Below are 22538 nucleotides of genomic sequence, written 5' to 3'. Positions count from 1 at the left end.
GCGCCAAACGATACAGTGTAGGATTGCTCGTCGTTGATTTAGAAATAAACTCCGACTCTTCATTTGCTTCCCCGACCTGCGAGCATAGGCGGAACGTTATTATTTCTACGCTGATACAAGTTACCCCCCCCCCCCTCTTACTCCGCCAAATCTGTACAGAGTGTCAACCAGACGGTTTCTGATTGATTGTAAATTCTTTTGTCTTAGTTTAAAACATTTACATTTTTAATAAAGAATAAAGTAAAACAAAATTTAATTCCAACGATGTTTAAAGAATAGTTTTTATTCTAGAAGATAAATGACGGTCATTTACTACTGTCAAAGTTCGAATTAAATATATATATTAACTTCATTCTTCATTAATACGTGTAAACGAATTAAAAGTTTCTCCGTCTTCAAAAAACGGGAAGTATTTTTTAGTTTACTGCAAAATACAGAACTTTGAATACGGAATAGTGTATACTTAGAACAATATAACAATCATTTAAGTAGCTTTGATTTTGCATTTAATTTTGATTCATTCTATTTGTCGCAGGATTTCTATTCCCCATAAAGTAAAAGAGGCAAAATAAAAAGGAATACGCAATAAACATTATATTAATAATTAATGAATATATATACACTATATATATTAATGAATATATATACACTTTTTTATGTACTCGTATTTTCTTGATCGTGACAAGAAGACAAAATCAATATTGGATTGGAAATATAATTTACGAGAACCAGAAGTGCTCATACTGATACAAAACCTATGAAATTGCGTGCGAAGTTGCGAGGAAGTGCTAGTAGGATTATACATCTTAATTCAACGTTTACAGAAGTAAACTAATACTCGTAGTAAATCTTTTTGCTAAAAGCAAGACCCAATGTCTACTCATAATTTCATAATAAATTCATATCCCATATCCTTGAATGCTTGAACTTTCTAAATAGACTTTTTTCATTTACAAGAATTACAAGGAAAGCTGAGAAAATATCACTTCTGGTCTATCGTTCTCTGAATTTTCAGATAAGATTTACGATATTTTGGTTGTGTCAGTTTGAAATTGTGATCATCTTCTGAAAATCAATGTTGAAGACTTCCGGTTGTTAGATGACCGGTCGACTTATACATATGTACATGCGTCGACGTCCTAAAACCTGCATATGTCAACATATATTCTTCAAATCAAGTGTAGATCCGCTCTCTGAATCAAGAAATGGTTTTTTCGTCAACACTCAAATATAGTAAGTTGGGTTTGTGGAGGATCCACTCACGTAATTTTCAGTTGTTTTAAATTATTTCTTGTATCTTTAAATTTGCAAACTGCATAGACCTTAAACGCGCTCCTTCACAAATTCTAGTAAATTAAATTAACTCCACCAATTAAAGGATACTTAATTTTATATAGGTTTGGTAATTCAAATCACATTAGAATTTCTAAGTTATTCAACTCCGTCTGAATTGTGTAATAATTGTGTAAGTGCAAGTCCATTTTTGTCGAAGTTTTGTGGTGTACCTACAAACAAGGTGTTTAATGTTCAATCGAAAACCACAAAGAACTACGTTTCAACTCGGTGCTTTGCTGTTGCCACGTGAGCCTTATCTCGGTTCCATAATAAACTGGCAGTAAGGCGTTCAGGTTGACTTGAGCAGATAACCTTGGGCTATAGCATGATAAGATGTTGGCAGCTATTCCGGTATTGGGTGCCATCTTCGCTCGAGATCTTCAACAACAGGCGGCTTGGATTGCCGATTGCAAATGCAATTGGTGCTGGCAGCTTGCATATAATTCATTACAGTTTATAAATAAAGTGATCAGCCCACTTAGTCGAAATAACGAGGGTAACGTGTATTACTGTGAAATACGTCACTTAAATACAGTTTATAAATAAAGTGATCAGCCCACTTAGTCGAAATAACGAGGGTAACGTGTATTACTGTGAAATACGTCATTTAAATACAGTTTATAAATAAAGTGATCAGCCCACTTAGTCGAAATAACGAGGGTAACGTGTACAAATGTGAAATACGTCACTTAAATACAGTTTATAAATAAAGTGATCAGCCCACTTAGTCGAAATAACGAGGGTAACGTGTATAAATGTGAAATACGTCACTTAATACTTGTGGATTTTATCCTTTTTGGATGAGTTTTTCCTTTGATGAACCATAGATTCATTTACTGCTATCTCGTTTTAATAAAATAGGTTATTTGTTACAATTAGATATTTAATATTTTTGTTCCCCTCTTTACACGAAAATATCAACCTTTATAAGAATACATTTTAATAATAACAAGGTAGAAAGTTAATCAAGTTAAGTTATATGATTTATAACTGAATGCAAAGAAAGTAAGTCACGTAGCAGCCGTAGAAAGAATACGTTTCGTAAGCTGCGAGAAAACTCCTCGTGACAGGATTTCAAATTTGACTATTTCCGTCTTGAAATTTGTCAGTAACCTTAAGTTGTTTAAATTCCTTTCCTTCTCCTTCACGCTATTTTTGATAGAAGGGAGGGAGGTAACTCTAACAAAAGACGAAAGTTTAATGTTCTAATTAATTTTATCAAACATGTTAGTAGCGGCGATGAGTATTTACAACCCATAAATGTGTATCCCTCAAACAGTGGCGTATGCGATCGTAGGTCGAATAATTACGAAAACTGCATTTGTTTGTACATGTACATTATTTTATACTTCTCCTTAGGGTTAGAAGGTTCGCAATTGTATAAACCCGAGGAGATCTAATATACAGCGTAACCAGATTCGAAAACTCACTTACCTTGATATGGTAGGAATTGAGCTTATGGCGAGGCAGTGAGTTGAAAGAGCTGAAGTCTTGTCTTCTGGAAAATATTCCGTTACCGTTCATAGAACTGTGTCTGCAACAGAAACAAAAACAAATCAATTAAGCTCAAGCAATCTTAAAAAAAAAATTTCGGTAAACAGTAACCTTTATAGAATAATGCTTTAGGTATTCTACGCAGGCTAAGTAAAGATCAATTGAAGTGCACAATGTAGCATCCTAACGCTTTTTAGTTGTTTGTGAAGTGTATACATTTTTAATATTTAAACGATGAAGTACAACAAGTTTGGGACCGAATGACCCCTAACATTTCTTTAGGAAAAGGTTTAACACTTCTTGTGGTAAAAAAACTCAAGGTCATTCTACTGTAGCCAGCTCTTATCTCAACAGTTAGCAAATTAGTTGAAATTTGTCCTAAATATCACGCAATTTTGAAACAGTTCAAACTTCTCTGTACTCTGTACTGAACTACGTTATCGACAGCCGGGCCAGCCCTCAGCTCGTTATCGGTCACGGAGCTACGTGTGTGCATAGTTGTCACCTTATCACTGTTATCAGCGAGGCCCGTGACTGTGCCGCGCGACCTACAACAACACAGTCAGCACTGTGACACTGTGTAGTCACAGTCTCTGACTGCTGTGTTGGCACGTCCCTACACAAAAGTGAATGTTCTCCTGAAGTGCCGATTCCCCTCCCATCCTGGTGGCAGCCATTTCAGTCGGTACTGCTGTTCTAGTTTTGAGCGTTATGAACAAAAATCGTATTTAAGCAATCACAAAGTGGAAGTATAAAGGAATATTTATATCACTTCATACACAATTTACTTCGGGTTGAGTTGAAGATTATTGAGGTAACAACAAAACAGTTGTAACAATTTAAACACATTTTAAAGTTAATGAACTTCAAATTACAAGCAATTAGTAACTTTTTGTTGGATATGTGACAGGTTGCATAGCAACAACGTTGAGGTTTCCCCATAAGAGTGATATCAAGCCTCTTACACTTTGACGCCCTCATTTTAAGGGGAATGCCTCATTTTAAGCACAACTTAATACGCATACCAACTCTTTTTAGTTTCTTTTTGGAGAGCGCATACTTTTTTAATAGTGAAACGATAAAGTATAAAAAGGTTTAAATATTTTATAATCAATGGCAAAGAAGTTAGTTTTTTAATGACAATCTATACTTTATTACATTATTACTACAGTAAATATTTCATAAAGATAGCATTGTCCTTCCAAGTTTTACAACTATCGTAACTTGAAGAATATTTTCAATATTTAGCTTCTGCAATGAAGACAGTGTAGTTCCTATTTTAACGTACAAAATTCTTTCTAATAATTTTACTCTTTCTCATTATATCCAAATGATTTTAAAAGTTACGTTTTTTTTTATTCCAAAGCAATTAAGTACTATTTAAAATAGGCGCATATCACACGTATGATTACCCTTCAATAAATTAATTTCAGGACGATAGGTTAAATAAAAAAAGGATAAATGTAAAAGAATATCCGTATATTGCACATAATTGATAAATGACAACTTCATTAAATTGGATGAAATCACAAAATTTGGCTCTCGTGGAAAGCAGCACAAATTGAGATACGCCTTTTTGTCTTGCCTTTTTACTTGTATTTATAAAAAAGCCTTATAGATTAGCCTTTCTATTTATGTCAGTCACAATTTTCATGGGTTTTGATTTATCAAATATCCCGGTATAGGTGTAGGGACGAAGTTTCCTCCATATTCCAAGGCTAAAGCTCACTTTGTTACCGATTCTCCTGAGTAATATTTTTGATAACGCTCAGCCAAATCCCACGGGCGGGTAAAAACCATGATTAAACTCGACATTGCTAAGTGCAAGAAAAGGTTCCTGCACGATTTGAACACTCCAGCTCAATTTGTTTTCTCAACAGATATTGCTCTACTCTAAGTGATAAGACTCGCTAACGCGTAGCCGAGTGTTGTTCACAAACATGACGTGTAAGAGCATACCGACCGGTAAGCCAACGCCACACTACAATATCGCCAGACACCGAATGATAATCAGAGAGTCGCAGTTGCCCTCAGCTTGACGTTACACGGACGACCGCACATTCACCGGTTTGATGACTTGTTCAATCCGATCATTCCGTGCCGGCGGCGTGTGCAAACACTGTTTCTGGCCGCCTCTCTACGTACACGTCTGTGGTCGTGTACACTATCAATCATACGCATTACACATCGCACACGGTCTGATGATTCGAGTGGAGTTATCCGCACGAACGATCCGGTCCACTGAATTTGGTGTCCACGAACCTGTGGACTGAGTCAGGATTACATGATGGGTGTCGTTCAACGACTAACTTCGTACAGGGAAATGAAGGATTTTTTTAGGTACCCTGCTTAGTTTCTGTGTGAGTCAATGGATCCACCCAGACAACCTGGTCAGAAAATTCGATTCGTTTTCTTTTTAAAATTTGTAACAAAAAACTAAATTAGCAGGAGAGGATTGTAACAAACTTGTTAGGCAACAAACCATTTTGTTTCGTTTTGTTTGATATTTTATTAAAAGTGGTTAAATGAAATTGATATAGTATTATTCGTGTCATTTTGCAACAGTATATACACACATATAACGTATATATCATGAGACAGGCAACTAAACCATTTTGTTTCGTTTTGTTTGATATTTTATTAAAAGTGGTTAAATGAAATTGATATAGTATTATTCGTGTCATTTTGCAACAGTATATACACACATATAACGTAGATATAGTGAGACAGGCAACTAAACCATTTTGTTTATTTTTGTTTGATATTTTATTAAAAGTGGTTAAATGAAATTGATATAGTATTATTCGTGTCATTTTGCAACAGTATATACACACATATAACGTAGATATCATTAGTCAGGCAACAAACCATTTTGTTTCGTTTTGTTTGATATTTTATTAAAAGTGGTTAAATGAAATTGATATAGTATTATTCGTGTCATTTTGCAACAGTATATACACACATATAACGTAGATATCATTAGTCAGGCAACTAACCATTTTGTTTCGTTTTGTTTGATATTTTATTAAAAGTGGTTAAATGAAATTGATATAGTATTATTCGTGTCATTTTGCAACAGTATATACACACATATAACGTATATATCATGAGACAGGCTTAAATTGTAAATTTAAAATTTAGCTCTAGTTTACGTTCTTGTTCTTTGTTGGCGACGTTTTTTGGAGCACTTGGAGATTCCAGGAGTCAATTCTGAGAATGCCTTAAGATGCAGACGCTGTACTTGAAAGAATGTGAACTGGAGCTCAATATTTACAACTGGTATATGTCCATTTGGATTATATTGCAATTTGGTTTGGGAATGTTTTTATATCTGTGTATGATGAAGTTTGTACTTAAAATATTCAAAAAAGATTACATGAATTCTTGGATAAAAATACTACTACCGTTTGAAAACATCAATGACGTAATAAATAATAAACTATCGACCAATATTCTTGATAAATAACAAAACGACGCTCCGTTATAAGTTGATGAGTCACTGGTATATTATTATGAATGGATGTGTGTAATTATGGCTGTGTATGAATGAATGTGTGTAATTGTGACTGTGCATGAATGGATGTGTGTAATTATGTCAGAATGTGTGTGAGAAAGTCTCGATGAAGGGGCTACCTGCAGAATTTAGACATCTATCAAAGTTCGACACAGTTCATATGGAGAATATAATGCAGCAAAGGGATTATGACTATATGGGTTATGTTTGAAGAGACAGCCACTTTTGATACATATTAAATTATACACAAAAAAGTGTTCAATACTATTAAAAATGTATATCGCACAATATATTTTACTCTAACAGTTCTCCAGTACTTGTTTCATAGGCTAGATTTCTTCAGAATGTGCGTGGTGAAATTTTGAATCTCAAGGTCACTCAGCACCTAGGTAGCCTTGGAAGCTTTCAATTACGCTTGCTGCTCTCTCATTTACAGAACAAGCGAACTCAATCTCGGAATAATGGCGAGTTACAACATAGTAACACAGGTCTCGCTTCGGTGTCGGAGCAGATTCGAACAGAGCGGGTCGGCAATGGGTGGGGGGGAGAGGGTCCGCTAAAAAAAGGATTGCGAGCAATCAAGGCCCAGTGGATTCTTTATCTGAGTCAAGGACGGAGGAGCTCGTACCGGTCCTGGTGAACAAAGGACAGTCAAGGTCACCCCGCGGGGCCCGCGGACCGGGCGGCTTCCTGGCTCGAAATTTGTCGGCGACCAGATAACCGAGGTGATAACGAGCATACATATTCACGAAGGAAGCCGTCAGCGGAAGCGGCGATTGTACTCGTATTGCTGCACTGTTCTGCTCGTGCGCCACATCGGAGGCTGGACCTTCTGTCCGGTAAACTCATTTGTTTGGCTTCATGGCGTCTTCAATTATTTAATTACTACTATCTAGGATGGAAATCTAAATTGTTTCGGTTACCTAGAGGAACTCGGGTACCGGATATATCTATATGTGATAAACGTGGATAATAAAACAAATCTTTATTGTGCTGAGTAAATAAAAAAATACAGTATTTAAAACGGGATTTTGTACACAAACGTATAATATTTGTTCTACATCAGAACTGGGCATTCGTTATTGCTAATCGTTTAAAAATTCAAGAATTTTCATCCCAGCGGCTAATTTACCGACACGTCCAACACACAAATGTGAGGTAACGTCTAAAAAATATAAGTAAAAATAAAATGATTAAATACCATCGGCGATTGACGTTAGCAATATCTTGAAAAATATTTGAAATTGTTGCACAAAATTCACCATGTTCTAGAATGTACTAACGTGGCAAGTTTAATTATTTTCAAAAAAAACAAATATTTTTACGGTTCTCTAATTTACCTTTTAAGGTGGCCCAATAAAGGTTTACTTGATTATATATCTTTATGACAACCAACTTTAATAGAAAAATAAAAAGGTTTCGCTCACTTAATCGACGAATTACTTTGATTCGTGAAGGTAACAGGACTTCCCCGGTCATTCGCCATTTTTTTGTGATATAAAAATACGTTTCGAGATCTGCAATCTGATCTCTTCCTCAGGTGGAAAAATAACCTAACATATTATTAGAATCTAGGTTAAAATAAACAGATCATAGCAAAGCGTACTGACTACGCTGTGTGTCAAATTATTCCACACTATCTCTATAACATGCTACATGAAGAAATAATATAATCAAAACATTAATTCTTAAAACCGAGCTAAAGAATAGAGGTCACAATAGACCTGCATTTACGGCTGAGAACTCATAAACGAACTGTAAACAGAGTACAGAGATTTTATGACAAATTTGGGCAATTTTGTAACCAACACCGAAGAAAAACATAAGAATAGGAAAAGAAACCACATGCTTTTAATGAAATATTATTTAAAAAATTGCGATTTTTCAAAAAAGATCAATTCCTTCAGCCATCTCTCGAATACATAGTAAACATTAATAATGTCTTTATCTCTAACCATTTCAAGATTTGTAATTATCGTGGAATGATTTAAGAAAATTCTATTTTCATGTGTTCCGAGAAAGTACCTACCATTGTACGTTTGTGACTTGAGGAATAAAAAATGAGTCCAACCGAAATTCGATTGCACGACATTGAGTCCTGACATATCGTTGTTTTACATTGGTAAGCAATGGATTGTTCAGACACCGCGGGGATTTATTGGACATTAAGAAAGATTTGTTTACCATCCTGATTTCCAACAGGATAAATAATATGTAGACATAATTTATGACGTACTAAACTAGAATGATCGGTCAGCATCGACGTGGGTTGATTAACAGGGCCATAGCGACCGTGCAGGGCAGGCGGGGTTATGACCTGAATCCATTTGGTGGGTCGGATCGACCTACCGTATCAGGGAGCCCCGGGCGCCGGGCCCCACGGGACTCATAAGTCCTGCACTGATAATGTGTCACTTGCATCGCCCATCGTCCCGCGCCGGTGCTACACTAGGGCTACACTACGGCATTCATGTATCGCATTGTCTATGCAAAAACTGTGGGGAGAACCACATTCGATTTGCTCAAAGTTGGAATGATCGTAAATTTGGTGTTTCTTCAACATTTTGTGTGCAGATACATTTTTCAAAAATCGTGTGGAGTTTATATCACGAAGTAAGCTAATGTCAAATCAAACTGTTTCACGTCAAGGACAACGAAACATCTCTTGTTTCTACAGAATTATGTAATGTCCACGCAGAAAATTAGAGACAAAGGGAAAACATCGGGACTGAATTCCACTAAAATAAAAATTGAATTCCACTGAGCCAAGAGCCGGCTTAATAAAGTGACCTTGAGTTCATCCGTATAAGGACAAAGTTAAACCACATGCGGTTTTAGGCTCTTAATTTTTATTGTAGTGTTATGGGAGGTATCTCATTTTAAAGCCACGTTAATTAGCCATTAAGTAAAGCCATTTTAACGACTAAATAAGTAGGTATATAAGTAAAATTCTATTATGAGCACAAAAACTATACCTTCATTGAGTATTCTAAAACTCATGGTCGGTGATAAGTGTGACGAAAGCGCTTTTGTTGGCACCAAAATATGGATGTTAATTGTTCCCAACAACAATATATTAATCAGACCATTGTGATAAAACAGCCTATTGTGAAAACAATGTACCCACACAAAGCCCGATTTTTTCCACACGGTCTAGTGTTACATTACCAAAATGGATTATTAGCAGTAAAATACAATTTCATGTTATGATCATTCACACATTGTTTCAGCGACGGCAAACATCCTTTATATACTGTAAAAATGGTACACCTTCTTCTTCGCTTTTGGCAAATGCCAAATCAAAATAACTCATTGTACTATCTACAAATCACTAGAACAAGTGTACAGTACGAAAACAAACATACCAATGACCCTGTACTGCATGCATTGTTTCTACTCGGACGGATATCTCAATAATCCAGCTACGCAATACGTACAGCGCACGACAGTAGACACTGCTCGGGGACACGTAGCAATAGTGCAGAGCGTGCAGAGACACCCTTTACTGAATACGAGTAACATTGTTTCTACTCGGACGGACATCTCAATAATCCAGCTACGCAATACGTACAGCGCACGACAGTAGACACTGCTCGGGGACACGTAGCAATGGTGCAGAGCGCGCATAGACACCCTTTACTGAATACGAGTAACATTGTTTCAACTCGGGCGGACATCTCAATAATCCAGCTACGCAATACGTACAGCGCACGACAGTAGACACTGCTCGGGGACACGTAGCAATGGTGCAGAGCACGCATAGACACCCTTTACTGAATACGAGTAACATTGTTTCTACTCGGGCGGACATCTCAATAATCCAGCTACGCAATACGTACAGCGCACGACAGTAGACACTGCTCGGGGACACGTAGCAATAGTGCAGAGCGTGCAGAGACACCCTTTACTGAATAGCTATGTTTACACTTGTGAGATTTTCGATTCAACTTTCTTTTCAATTTTTGTTTCGTCTTGCGTCAAGCGCATGCTTTTCCAAGCATTCTTTTGACGCATGCTTCATTGCTGTTTACATTTTAGCGTTATTTGTATGCTTGACGCAGTGTCTTTAATAATTATTTATGTGTTAAAATGGACAGTGACGCTGTGTTAGCTGGTATTAGTGTAGCGTGTTTATTATTGTCAAAAGTGCGTAAACGTAAAAGGAAAGTTAGGTCTATGTGGATGTGTGATTATTTTAAAAGGAGGAATAATGGTATTTTGAACGGTTTGGAACTGAATGAAAGTTTTCATATTCAAAACTTTTAACCAGAATGAGTAGAGAAAACTTTTATAACCTTTTAGAATTAGTCAGAGCAAAAATAGAGAAGAAAAATACTACCTTCAGAGAAGCTGTTCCTCATGAGATCAGACTAGCGATATGTCTAAGATATTTAGCAACAGGTGACTCATTTGCATCTTTAATGTACCTGTTCAAAGTATCTAAGCCATTGATTTCGTCGATGATGCTAGGGGTCTTAAAAGGCAATAATTGAAGCACTCCAAGATTTTGTCAAGTAATAATGTTTTATTTACATACATTATTACCCCTACTATAACACTTATTTCTCAGTATTATCAAGGTTAAAACACAAAAAACTGCTGTACTTCCCCAAGCACATTACTTGGATGCTGGATTTCTCTGTGGTAAATTTGTAGTTGGGAACTAATGGTAGGTTCGTAGTGGGTTACCATAAGAAGAATCTGAAGAGGGGCCGAGGAGCTACTGTGTTATTTTGTAAAGAATTATTCATTTCCTGCATTTCAAAATCGAAAATCAAATTTTGTATTCTATTTCTGGCAATTGCCTGGTTACGCGGAGTCAACTTCCTTAGCTGGCGTTGCTATCAGCTCCCCAAATATAGAACAGTCATCCTTTTCAGATGATTTAGCTGCTACTTCAAAAAATCCGAAGGCAAGCCTCTTCTTTTTTCCATCATCATCTATTTTTCTTTTAATTCCTCTGCAGGTCTGTGGTGTTGGGAGAAATTTTTGCTGTCGACAAGAAGGACGATGCTGTATCTTGATTTTCAGGTGCTTCTTTTTCTGGTGGTTGGTCTTCATCCTGAAAGAAAAAAACATACATAGTTTTTGTTTACACCTTTATGAAGCGTTCGAAAATTTAACTTAGACCTTCTTTTACAGCTCCCTGCGAACGAGGACGAATGGAAATTAGTTTCCATGATTTTAATGAGGTTTGGAATTATCCACATTGCATTGGGGCCTTGGATGGCAAACATGTCCAAATACAACGTCCGGAAAATACTGTTGCTGAGTATTACAATTCAACAATTGTATTCCCCAATTTCAACTTCTTCGGTGATCGTATCCTCTAAGGAGTCCTTCGTCGTTCTTGGAGTGATTGAGTCTCCGAGAAATAACAAGTGTTTGTAGGCAAACCAGGAACTTTGATATACGTCATCAGCACTGGCACCACTTTTTCTTTGCGACATTTTCTGTTGTTCTTTTGAAAAAATATGAACAAAAAGTTTTTAATTTTGGATTTAACACCTTTTTCACTCATTTTGTACTTCTCACCTAGTGCATGGTAAGCGTCATTACGTTTGTTTTTATTGGTATAACACTTGTCCTTTATGTCCCACAATACACTATAGTGTCTGTAGTCTTCTATAAAAATCAACAGTTTGTTTATCTGAAGACATCCTGTAATATATAAACAAAAAACTAACAAATAACAACTGTAATAATAATAAATATATGCAGCACGGTTTGACGCACGAATATCCAAAATTATGGAAACTGCTTGCTTTGCAGCATGCGATTCAGAAAGAAGACTGTTTTCCCGGAAAAACAAGCACTCTTCTCCGCATGCGTCACGTGCGCTAGCGCATGCGCTGTGCAGCATGCCTCAAACGCACGCACGCAAAATCGCACAAGTGTAAACATAGCTAATACGAGTAACATTGTTTCTACTCGGACGGACATCTCAATAATCCAGCTACGCAACACGTACAGCGCACGACAGTAGACACTGCTCGGGGACACGTAGCAATGGTGCAGAGCGCGCAGAGACACCCTTTACTGAATACGAGTAACATTGTTTCTACTCGGACGGATATCTCAATAATCCAGCTACGCAATACGTACAGCGCACGACAGTAGACACTGCTCGGGGACACGTAGCAATAGTGCAGAGCGTGCAGAGACACCCTTTACTGAATACGAGTAACATTGTTTCTACTCGGACAGACATCTCAATAATCCAGCTACGCAATACGTACAGCGCACGACAGTAGACACTGCTCGGGGACACGTAGCAATGGTGCAGAGCGCGCAGACACACCCTGTACTGAATACGAGTAACATTGTTTCTACTCGGACGGATATCTCAATAATCCAGCTACGCAATACGTACAGCGCACGACAGTAGACACTGCTCGGGGACACGTAGCAATAGTGCAGAGCGTGCAGAGACACCCTTTACTGAATACGAGTAACATTGTTTCTACTCGGACGGACATCTCAATAATCCAGCTACGCAATACGTACAGCGCACGACAGTACACACTGCTCGGGGACACGTAGCAATGGTGCAGAGCGCGCATAGACACCCTTTACTGAATACGAGTAACATTGTTTCTACTCTGACTGACATCTCAATAATCCAGCTACGCAATACGTACAGCGCACGACAGTACACACTGCTCGGGGACACGTAGCAATGGTGCAGAGCGCGCAGATACATAAAACAGCCGATAAGAGAAACCGATAACAGACAGGCACCGGCACCATTTAACAGAGGGAAATACAGTTTTATGGCACAGGTAAAAAGACGTCTTGTGTACTTTCTCCCGACCTTGGCGGAGGCGAGGCGCAGTATCAGGCAGCCGGTCACGTGACGTGTCGTGCGTGTCTCGAGTCTCGACTAGTGCGGCTGCAGCCACGAGTCCTGCGTTCCCACCTCTGGCCGCGGTCTACTGGACGTGGACTGCTGGACGTGGGAACGGCTACAGGGACATTGTCATCATTCCGTCTACTTACTTACGTATTGTTAATGTACGTACATCTATCATAATCAGGAAGACTCTACTCTTCCAAGTTGACGCCGTGTGTGAGTTTATTTCCACATGCAGATAAAGGCGGCCATCTTGGCTGTGTTTCCGTAAGAACGATGCTCTGTTCACGCATTATTTGCACCTATATTTTAGTAGTAGGATTAAGGTCGGTGTCCAATACAAAGATATAAATACGTAAATAAGCACGTGCTTTAGGTTATTTAGACTACAATAGAATCTTAAACTGCTTTACATTTTATCGACTAATTACACAAAAAGTACCTATTAACAACAACACTGTGAAGCGTTTGCGTTATACCTTTGAAGCGAGATATCTCCCATAAGTCCACAACTAAAAATAAGGGCATAAATATGTACTAGGTTTTAATACTCTTCTGAAGTTTGTTTCATCGCAATAGCATGCTGAGAACCAAATTATAAACACAGCAGCCAAATTTTGGACCAAGTGTTAAAGTTAAATAAAAAAGTGAAAGTTAAGCCTCTTTTTGTGTTCGGTTAAAATATTTCTAAATTAAAAAATGTTGGTCCCAGCCCAAGGACGTAGTCAGTGAGGAAGTGCAAGGGGTCCGAATTTTAAAATCAATTCTAATCAAACGATTATTATTAATATTTAAACATTTCAGTATTACTGGCATGCATTGCTGAGAGACTGAAACGGGAAAGAACCTTTAACAAAATGGGGTAGGAGCTGTTGACTGCTATTTCCTTAATTTCTGCCCACTTTGATAAAATATCACTCTCAAAATTGTTTCCTGGCTACATTAAGGGTTTTGATCATTCAGTGAAGTCAAGTGTCTAAAAGTAACACTAATTAGTGCTATTGTCTCTATACTTTGGCCAAACAGTAAAAGTGGCAAGGGCACTTAGTGTTATCTTATATGGTCTTCGCAATCTGGACATACTATAGCCACCGCCTACACCAAGAGCAATGCTTTAATAAAACACTTATGAGAAGGAGAGAGACACAACAACGTTTTACTACCATCTAGGATACCTTGCCATTTTCACGTAACATGTTCCATTAAATAACTACTATAAACAAACAGTCATTACTGACAATAATTTATTAACGTTATCTTTAATGACTCTACTTCCACACACTTCTAGTGGGTTGTTATATAACCGGCAATATAACCGTATCGGCGCGGATATTAGACTGAATTTTTGACGTATCTGGTCGTCAAACCCATTTTTATTCGTACAATAAACACAAATACAGTACCGACATAGAATCTAGTACGAGTAAGGAGTGTAGTATCTACAGAAGGCGATGCTATTATAATGCTAAATTAACGACCCCAGTCTCAACAGCGATTAAAAATAAATGAGGCGTAATATTTCTTATTGAATACATAATAATTTTATAGACTCGGCACGGCTAGTTAGAATGCCGGACGCGCTGCGGCAGACTCGGTTTAAAATGCCAGACGGCTGTCTCGAGGCACTCTCTATTATAACAAACAGGCTAGGCTCTCCCGTAGCCTTAAACAATAATCACTACATCAGTCTTAGTTCAACTTTACTTCTCACATTTCTGTTTGTTTTGTAAAAATTAGGAAAATGGAATTGGTACGGACGCACCATGCGATTAACTGATTGTGCTAGTTTCTTAACAAGGACGTATACAAGGCGGGCTTAGGGGTTCAAGACCCCACGAAAATACAAATTAAAAATTTCACTCTGTAGTTGTAACTAGGAAACATTTATGGAGTCTTAAATCTCAAAAATACATCAGGAGAATATTCCCAAGCCTCTATTTTTGTAGGGCATTTAAATCTCCTAAATAGTGTGTCAGTACCCCTCTCTCCACCCTCTCGAAATAATTTTCAAATACACCACTGAGATTCTATAAATAGGAGACATCCCTGTCCGTTTCCCCGAGTTCACGAGTAAAACTTCAGTATTTTGTAGTTCTGATTCAACTTTTTTCTTGGTAGTCTCTGACCTTTGTAACCGACCGAAATCGCCGTCCTATTGAGCTTCAAGAAACCTCCGCCTTCTGATACAACTTTTTTCTTGGTAGTCTCTGACCTTTGTAACCGACCGAAATCGCCGTCCTATTGAGCTTCAAGAAACCTCCGCCTTCTGATACAACTTTTTTCTTGGTAGTCTCTGACCTTTGTAACCGACCGAAATCGCCGTCCTATTGAGCTTCAAGAAACCTCCGCCTTCTGATACAACTTTTTTCTTGGTAGTCTCTGACCTTTGTAACCGACCGAAATCGCCGTCCTATTGAGCTTCAAGAAACCTCCGCCTTCTGATACAACTTTTTTCTTGGTAGTCTCTGACCTTTGTAACCGACCGAAATCGCCGTCCTATTGAGCTTCAAGAAACCTCCGCCTTCTGATACAACTTTTTTCTTGGTAGTCTCTGACCTTTGTAACCGACCGAAATCGCCGTCCTATTGAGCTTCAAGAAACCTCCGCCTTCTGATACAACTTTTTTCTTGGTAGTCTCTGACCTTTGTAACCGACCGAAATCGCCGTCCTATTGAGCTTCAAGAAACCTCCGCCTTCTGATACAACTTTTTTCTTGGTAGTCTCTGACCTTTGTAACCGACCGAAATCGCCGTCCTATTGAGCTTCAAGAAACCTCCGCCTTCTGATACAACTTTTTTCTTGGTAGTCTCTGACCTTTGTAACCGACCGAAATCGCCGTCCTATTGAGCTTCAAGAAACCTCCGCCTTCTGATACAACTTTCTTCTTGGAAGCCTCTGATCTATGTAAACAAGTTATAAATAAGAAAAAAATGCCTCGCATACCCATTAGATAATGACTGTCAGATAGCAATAACAGTCTCCACCCTTTATTTTATCCAGAAAGAATCCGGTAGGTCCGGAATAGAATGCTTTAACGAGCCGCTAATTTAGTAGAACATTCCGCGGAACCGGTGTCGAGTTTGTCAGTCTGAGATTTATCTCTTCTGGGGACAGACGAATGTAATTTATCGAGGCAACTCTAGCGCCCGATCGTGGCCGGCGACTATGTGATCTACGAGTTGGGAACTAGACCCGGAGAACTTCTAGCCTGTTCTAGAGTTCGGCTGGCAGAACTCGTTCCTCTGGATATACAAACCGTAAAGTGTATTTGGATCTCCAAATTCTTCTTTTGGAGTCTTTGGGGTCGAAAACTCAGGATTTCTAAAATTGGGATTCTCCAAGGGTTTTATTGTCATAGGTAACAAATTACCTGCTAAATTCTGATTCGCACAAATTCTAAAGCACGTAATGGCCAAATAAATTTGAAATTCTTTGCTTGACGTTCGTTTTTGACGATTTTCTGTTAACGAAAGCTCAGTAACACAAATATCACGATCTGCAATCTGATCTCTTTCTCAAATCTATAACTAACCTAATACATAGCCTAACTACAATACAGATTTAAATAAAAAATCATACCACGGTGTTGTGAAACACAAGTCAGAAACCACAAGAAACAAGTTGTGTGTGAACCCCATGCACACTGTCTTTAAAATATGGACTTCATAAAAAAAATCGAATAAAATATGACCAAGGTAAAACAATCGTAGTATGCTATCCACAGTTGAATTATCTAAATTCTATTACGGTATTTGATTTTTTTTTGCATAGCAGACATGGCAATTATCTTACAATATTTAGTACACGACTGTTTCATATTGCCTTATCTGATTGTACAGAGTGTTTATTTTTGTAGGATTTATAATTTTAAAGGTACGATTTGTAAACCATTTTGGGTTTTGGTGCAACTGATCAGTTGAATATGGAAAAATTGTTTTAAAACGAACATATAACATAAAAGAATCTAAACGTAGGTTGAAGTACGCCGATTTACTTGTAAAATTATGTAAAACATGCAAAACACAATACAATTACTGTAAATGCGGAATATTGTACAACGGTTCATCGTTCAGTACAAATCTATAGATGGATAGTACTTAGTATTTTTTTAACATATCGTCGTAGGCTGATCAAATTAAAAGCTGGACAGAAATAAACCAATTGAAACGCCAGTCGGTAATGACTCAATAAGTCAATCAGCTACTACTACGCATTACGTAACAACGCACACAAAGCTTGTCCGGCGAGTAGACGCCATCATCGTTTGTGCAAATTCGAGTGAGTTCGCGAGGCGCGTTCCGATTGGTCGAAGCGACACACCCACCATCTCAAGGCTAGCTTCCACTACAGGCCGTCCACCGAGAGATGGCCCTCAGTCGCCTCGCCGCGCCGCACACTACAGTCTGCGCGTTTATTTATAGCCTGGAACCGGTTCCCGGGGCGTCGTAATTGGGAGACATCTGGCGGAGACAAACGTAACCCTGGCGAATGTAGGCGAATGTTACGCAATTCGATCGCCTACGGCACTGGATAATGTAGCCTAACTGTTCTAGCTTACCTGGAAACAGCGAAATGTAGTATTTGTCCAACAAACAAACCACATTGACTTACGTAATTACATTTTAATTGACAGGTCAATATCAAACATGCTATGAACTTCGTAAGATTTAATGGCCATTACAATTGTGTATTATTTGTTTCGAAGAAGACAACTATATACTACTACTATACGTGCTACAGCAATATTTTATTAAAATATAGTATGGGAGAAGACATTTAATCTGTTACTAGTAAACACAACCTAAATCTCACAGTTCATTAAAGTTAGTAGGCTAACTATAGAACAGAATTTGGTAGTGATGCACTATGTCCTGCAATTGGTAGTCATTAGGCCTGGCCGTCAGATATCGCTTTGTGTCATAGTAAGATTTGTAATTTAAAATTTTTTCTATTGTTTTGGGCTATTTCTGCTTCTTTCCCCCAGAAATATAACAGATAACGTGGTTTCTGGTTCAATTAAATCAAGAAAGAATCTTCTGCAAATTACACAAATATAAAGGACTGTTACAAAATCAACTTAGGCCTATAAGGTATAAATACATTAAAGTAATACATTACAGTATACATAGGACATAGTAAATAATCATATACTACTTATCTTGTATTAAATTTCAGTGCTGTTTACTTTATAATACATTTTCTGAATAAGCGTATACATTTTATAACAAAAAATAAGTAAATTAACTTAAACGTTGTTAATTACTGATACAAAATTAACCTAATATATGTTGTTATATCATATACTTTCTTTAGTAACATAGTTTGTACATGCTCAAAAATCGTTTTTATAGAAACAAACAGTTAGGTTGACAATGAATATCTGACAGTCATATCCCTAAAATAACGTTATTATACAATCTGAGGAACAATATTAAAAAAGTATTAGTTCTTTACAGTATTGATCAAGAACGGGAATAACTTTACGGACTACAAACTGACCTTGGTAGGTAGCAGCCTTATTAGCACTGTACAATACTGAACTTACTTTCGCATGCCACCTTACCGACTGTACTTATCACAAAGGTAGCTATTTCGTCTAATACAGTAGCTCATAAATACAACCAGAGATATGACGATTAATCGGTTGGGAATTTTTATCATCTGAGTAGCTTAGTCAAGTGAGGTCATATATTAGTTGCGGGGACAAAAAGTACATTTGTATAGCAAACGTCAATTATACATACATTTTGACACTCACTCTGATCCATTCATCGCCAATTTTTCCCAACCTCAATTCGAGAGTAAGTCTTCTGTGCGGTATCCCAGTTATACGCCATAAACTCGTTCACGCTTTAAAACTCGTTCGACACTCGACAGCGTTTCAAACGAGTTTTAAATACTTTAAGCGTAGGCGAATTTTTAATTTTATTTGGCAAGCTGTTGGAATGAAAGACGTTCATTGTGAGGGCAAACGTTCATGAACTACCGTCCTGTGTCTCCTGGTTCGGTAGTTTTCTCTGCCTCTTATCTCGTACGAGTGAACATCCCGTCCGTTGGTCAAGGTACATTTAAGCATACAATATGAAGTTGTTTCTACAATGCTGAGACGGCAGAGTCAACAGTTGCAAAGTTTTGGAAACTGGCCTGCACGACTCTCTTAATTTTAATTTTACAATGATGCGTACCGCTCGTTTTTTAAGCTTGAACGCTCTCGAAAATTGGTTACTTGCAAATGCACCCAATGCACTAGTCCATAGGTGAGATGTGGATAGATCAAGCCATAATAAGCCGTCAACATAACCTGAATAGGGCAGTATTTAGCTAGAGACCTCAGCACATAAATGCCTGAGGCTAATTTGGAGCAAACGTAATCGATATGAACACTCCATGTCAAACCTTGATGAAGGTAAATTCAAAGGAATTTCGAAGAACAGACCTCTTCTAATATGGCCTCATCCAACACGATGGCCGGACCATATTCGCAGTCTGTCAAACGGGAAGGAAAATTTAGAACATTTGATTTTGAAGAATTTGTTTTTAGATTGAGGCAGTGAAAATGTTGGACACAACTGTTTACTGCAACGAAGGTTTTCTGTTCTAAAACTGATTTTGTAGTTTCGTTAAAACAAAGAGTCGTATGATCAGCATACTGCACGAACTAAGTAAGGTTGAGCGCAAAGACAGACAATCAGAACACGCAGAAACAGAGACAAATGTTAAGTAGCTCCTCAGTTTTAATTAGAACACAGAAACTAGGCAGATTAGCAGCGGCAATACCCAGTTCCGCGCTGTCAAGTTCCAAACTGGGACATTTAAATGCTAACACTTCGGCGAGGCCCGCGAATTACTTCCGGCGCGAAAGTAGCGCGGTTACAAAAGTAATAAGCTCAGGCAAGGGAAACAAATTCGGGGTTTGAGAGCGGCGGCGGCGGCGGCAGTACTTACACCAGACGGTGGGGCGACGCTAAAACGAGATGCAATTTTCTAGAAACACGAGTTGTCCAATAATTTGGGCGCATTACACAGACTGTGGGGGGCCGCGGCTATCAAAACCCAAAATAGTCATCCTCAAAGCTCTCTTGCGGCTCTTTCGAGCGCTTTTGAAAATCCTTTACAGTTTTAATTGTACACTTTAATGTGTTTGTCTTCCTACAGAACACCCGCACGCCATCCTTCAGAGTGAGTTAATTATATAAACAGTCGGAGGTTAACTTTAACACTTGCGTAACAATGTGTCATGTTTGTCATCCGTATGCAAGTATACAACCGGTTATCATTGAGTCGCCCAAGGTAAACCGGTTTATGGGAAAGCGAATGAATAAAAATTTGATCTTTACGATTCCAAGAGTAGGTCGGATAATTCTTGCTGTCAGAAATACACAAATATTACACATTTTTTGCGGATTAAATAACCAAATTTTGATTAAAAACATTTAACATTTAATTGCAAGGCAGGAGTACATGCAATAACTAAGATGCATGTGTTACGATGACACACGTCATATGATGTTACTCGGATTGTTAACAAATATATTTATTCATTGATTTTCTCGTTGCCAACAAGGTTACTCTTAAGACCATTGTATGTTCGATAACGATCGGCCTCATCACATGGAGTGAGAGTCATGAACCATCATCGAATTCGATGTTGCCTTTATAAAAATGAAGCTTCATTTTTCAAAATTTTAAGTCTATGGGTTAGTTTGGACGATGGAGATTTCGTGCGAACAGGCGAGAAATACAATATTTCCAGGTTTCGAATGATAGGCTTCGCTAACGCTCAGCCATTACAACAAATATTTCAATCCTACCAATGTGTGACGATTTTTATGGCTTATTGAAGTTGTTATCACGCAAAAAGGCTGAACCGATACATTCCGAATGATTAGAGTATAGTTTCAAACAATTATTATCGGGCCTCTTGTATTACATCACGAGTAGGTCTACTCTCTAGAAAGAAATCTCAACTTCGGGCTCTGTCCCAATGGCCAAGTTTCCATAGCGAGTCCCGAAAAATTAGTAGCTACTCAACTAAATACCTTGGAATTTTGGATATAATTCGAGTAAATCATTGGTGCCAATAGAAACAGTTTCGGACACTGACACCAGAGCTTATGATATCTTCCACTCAATTATCTCAGAAGTGCTTCTCTTGCAATTATAAGGGGATAGTATTTTCTTGAAGGTGATAGATCTGTATATTACTGAAAATTGCGTGCGATGCTGTCGGTAACTGCTAGATATTCAGGGTTGCTACAGGAGTCCAATCATGAAATTCCCTGACTTTTCCCTGATTTCCAGACCAAATTTTTCATTTTTCCCTGACTTTTTCGACACAATCCCCAGGGTTTTTGGCAATCCCGGCTGGTAGGCGAGTCTGTCGCACCGGCCGAGCCGCCTCGGCTGCCTGCTTCATGCGCCACGTCGTCTGCAGGCTTGGACTCGGCGCGGCGGCAGTAAGTTTATTTGTGTAAAGGGATTTTATATTTTTCCCTGACCAACGTCGAAATTCCCTGACTTGAGAGACCGGATTCCCTGACTTTTCCCTGATTTCCAGTCCTGTTTTTTTTCCATGACTTTTCCCTGACTTCCCTGACCTGTAGCATCCCTGATATCCCTACATTACTACAAATTATAGTATTTAATCTACCAATGAGACTATACTAATTAAATCAAAACGTGAAAATTGTATCTGTTCTTTGATTTCCTCAGCGAGGACGAAACGAAAAAATAAACGAGATTTAAAAATTAGTAGTGACAATGCCATATTTTTTTTCACGAATTCAGAAGTTTTGCCAAATTGGCCGACTGTTTATTTCACGAACTATTACTAGGGCAGCCTCTTGCCAATATAAAGCACTGGTCGTAAATAAAATGAATATTTTAAAATGAACTGAATGAAAGTATGTCAGTGAGTGGAGTGTCACCAGACTTGTTAGGACAAACAGCTTGAGCGTGCATGGTGTGGAGTGTGTCCAGGCAGTTTTTCAAGATGTCCACTTCCACTACTCAAGGCGGCGAGGAATGTAGTCGTGCCATTGCCCACATTCCCGGCCCAGCCTCGGCATCGCGAGTATGAGGGCATTTGCCGTTGTCGAAAACTAAAGGCATAAAACACAACTACAAAACTAGGCTATTTCAACTTCAAAATATTCCAGACCATAACTTCCTAAATAAGGAGAGAGTTCCTGAAAACTTGAAATGGCTCTGTCATGTACATGAATGTATCAGTATTTAAACTTTGGACTATCAATAATTGATATAAGTCCTTCAGCACACACCACGTCAAATCATTCCTTAAACAATTCACTTCTCGAGACATTCACTGAGGAGACCCGTGCA

At 38.2% G+C, this 22538-nt stretch overlaps 1 protein-coding gene across 1 annotated transcript in view; it reads right to left on the bottom strand.

The window, feature by feature from the left end:
* LOC124359030 (headcase protein) overlaps window positions 1-22538 on the bottom strand; it is a 146402-nt gene that overhangs the window by 58334 nt on the left and 65530 nt on the right. Inside the window, exon 2 of the mRNA XM_046811378.1 lies at window positions 2770-2869. Within this exon, the coding sequence (XP_046667334.1) occupies window positions 2770-2869 (100 nt within the window). The remainder of the gene's footprint in view (window positions 1-2769; window positions 2870-22538) is intronic.

The sequence above is a fragment of the Homalodisca vitripennis genome, chromosome 4, assembly GCF_021130785.1.
Source record: "Homalodisca vitripennis isolate AUS2020 chromosome 4, UT_GWSS_2.1, whole genome shotgun sequence".
NCBI lineage: Eukaryota > Metazoa > Arthropoda > Insecta > Hemiptera > Cicadellidae > Homalodisca > Homalodisca vitripennis.
The sequence above is the reverse complement of the archived record's forward strand: the minus strand, read 5'-3'. Positions and strand labels throughout refer to the sequence as shown.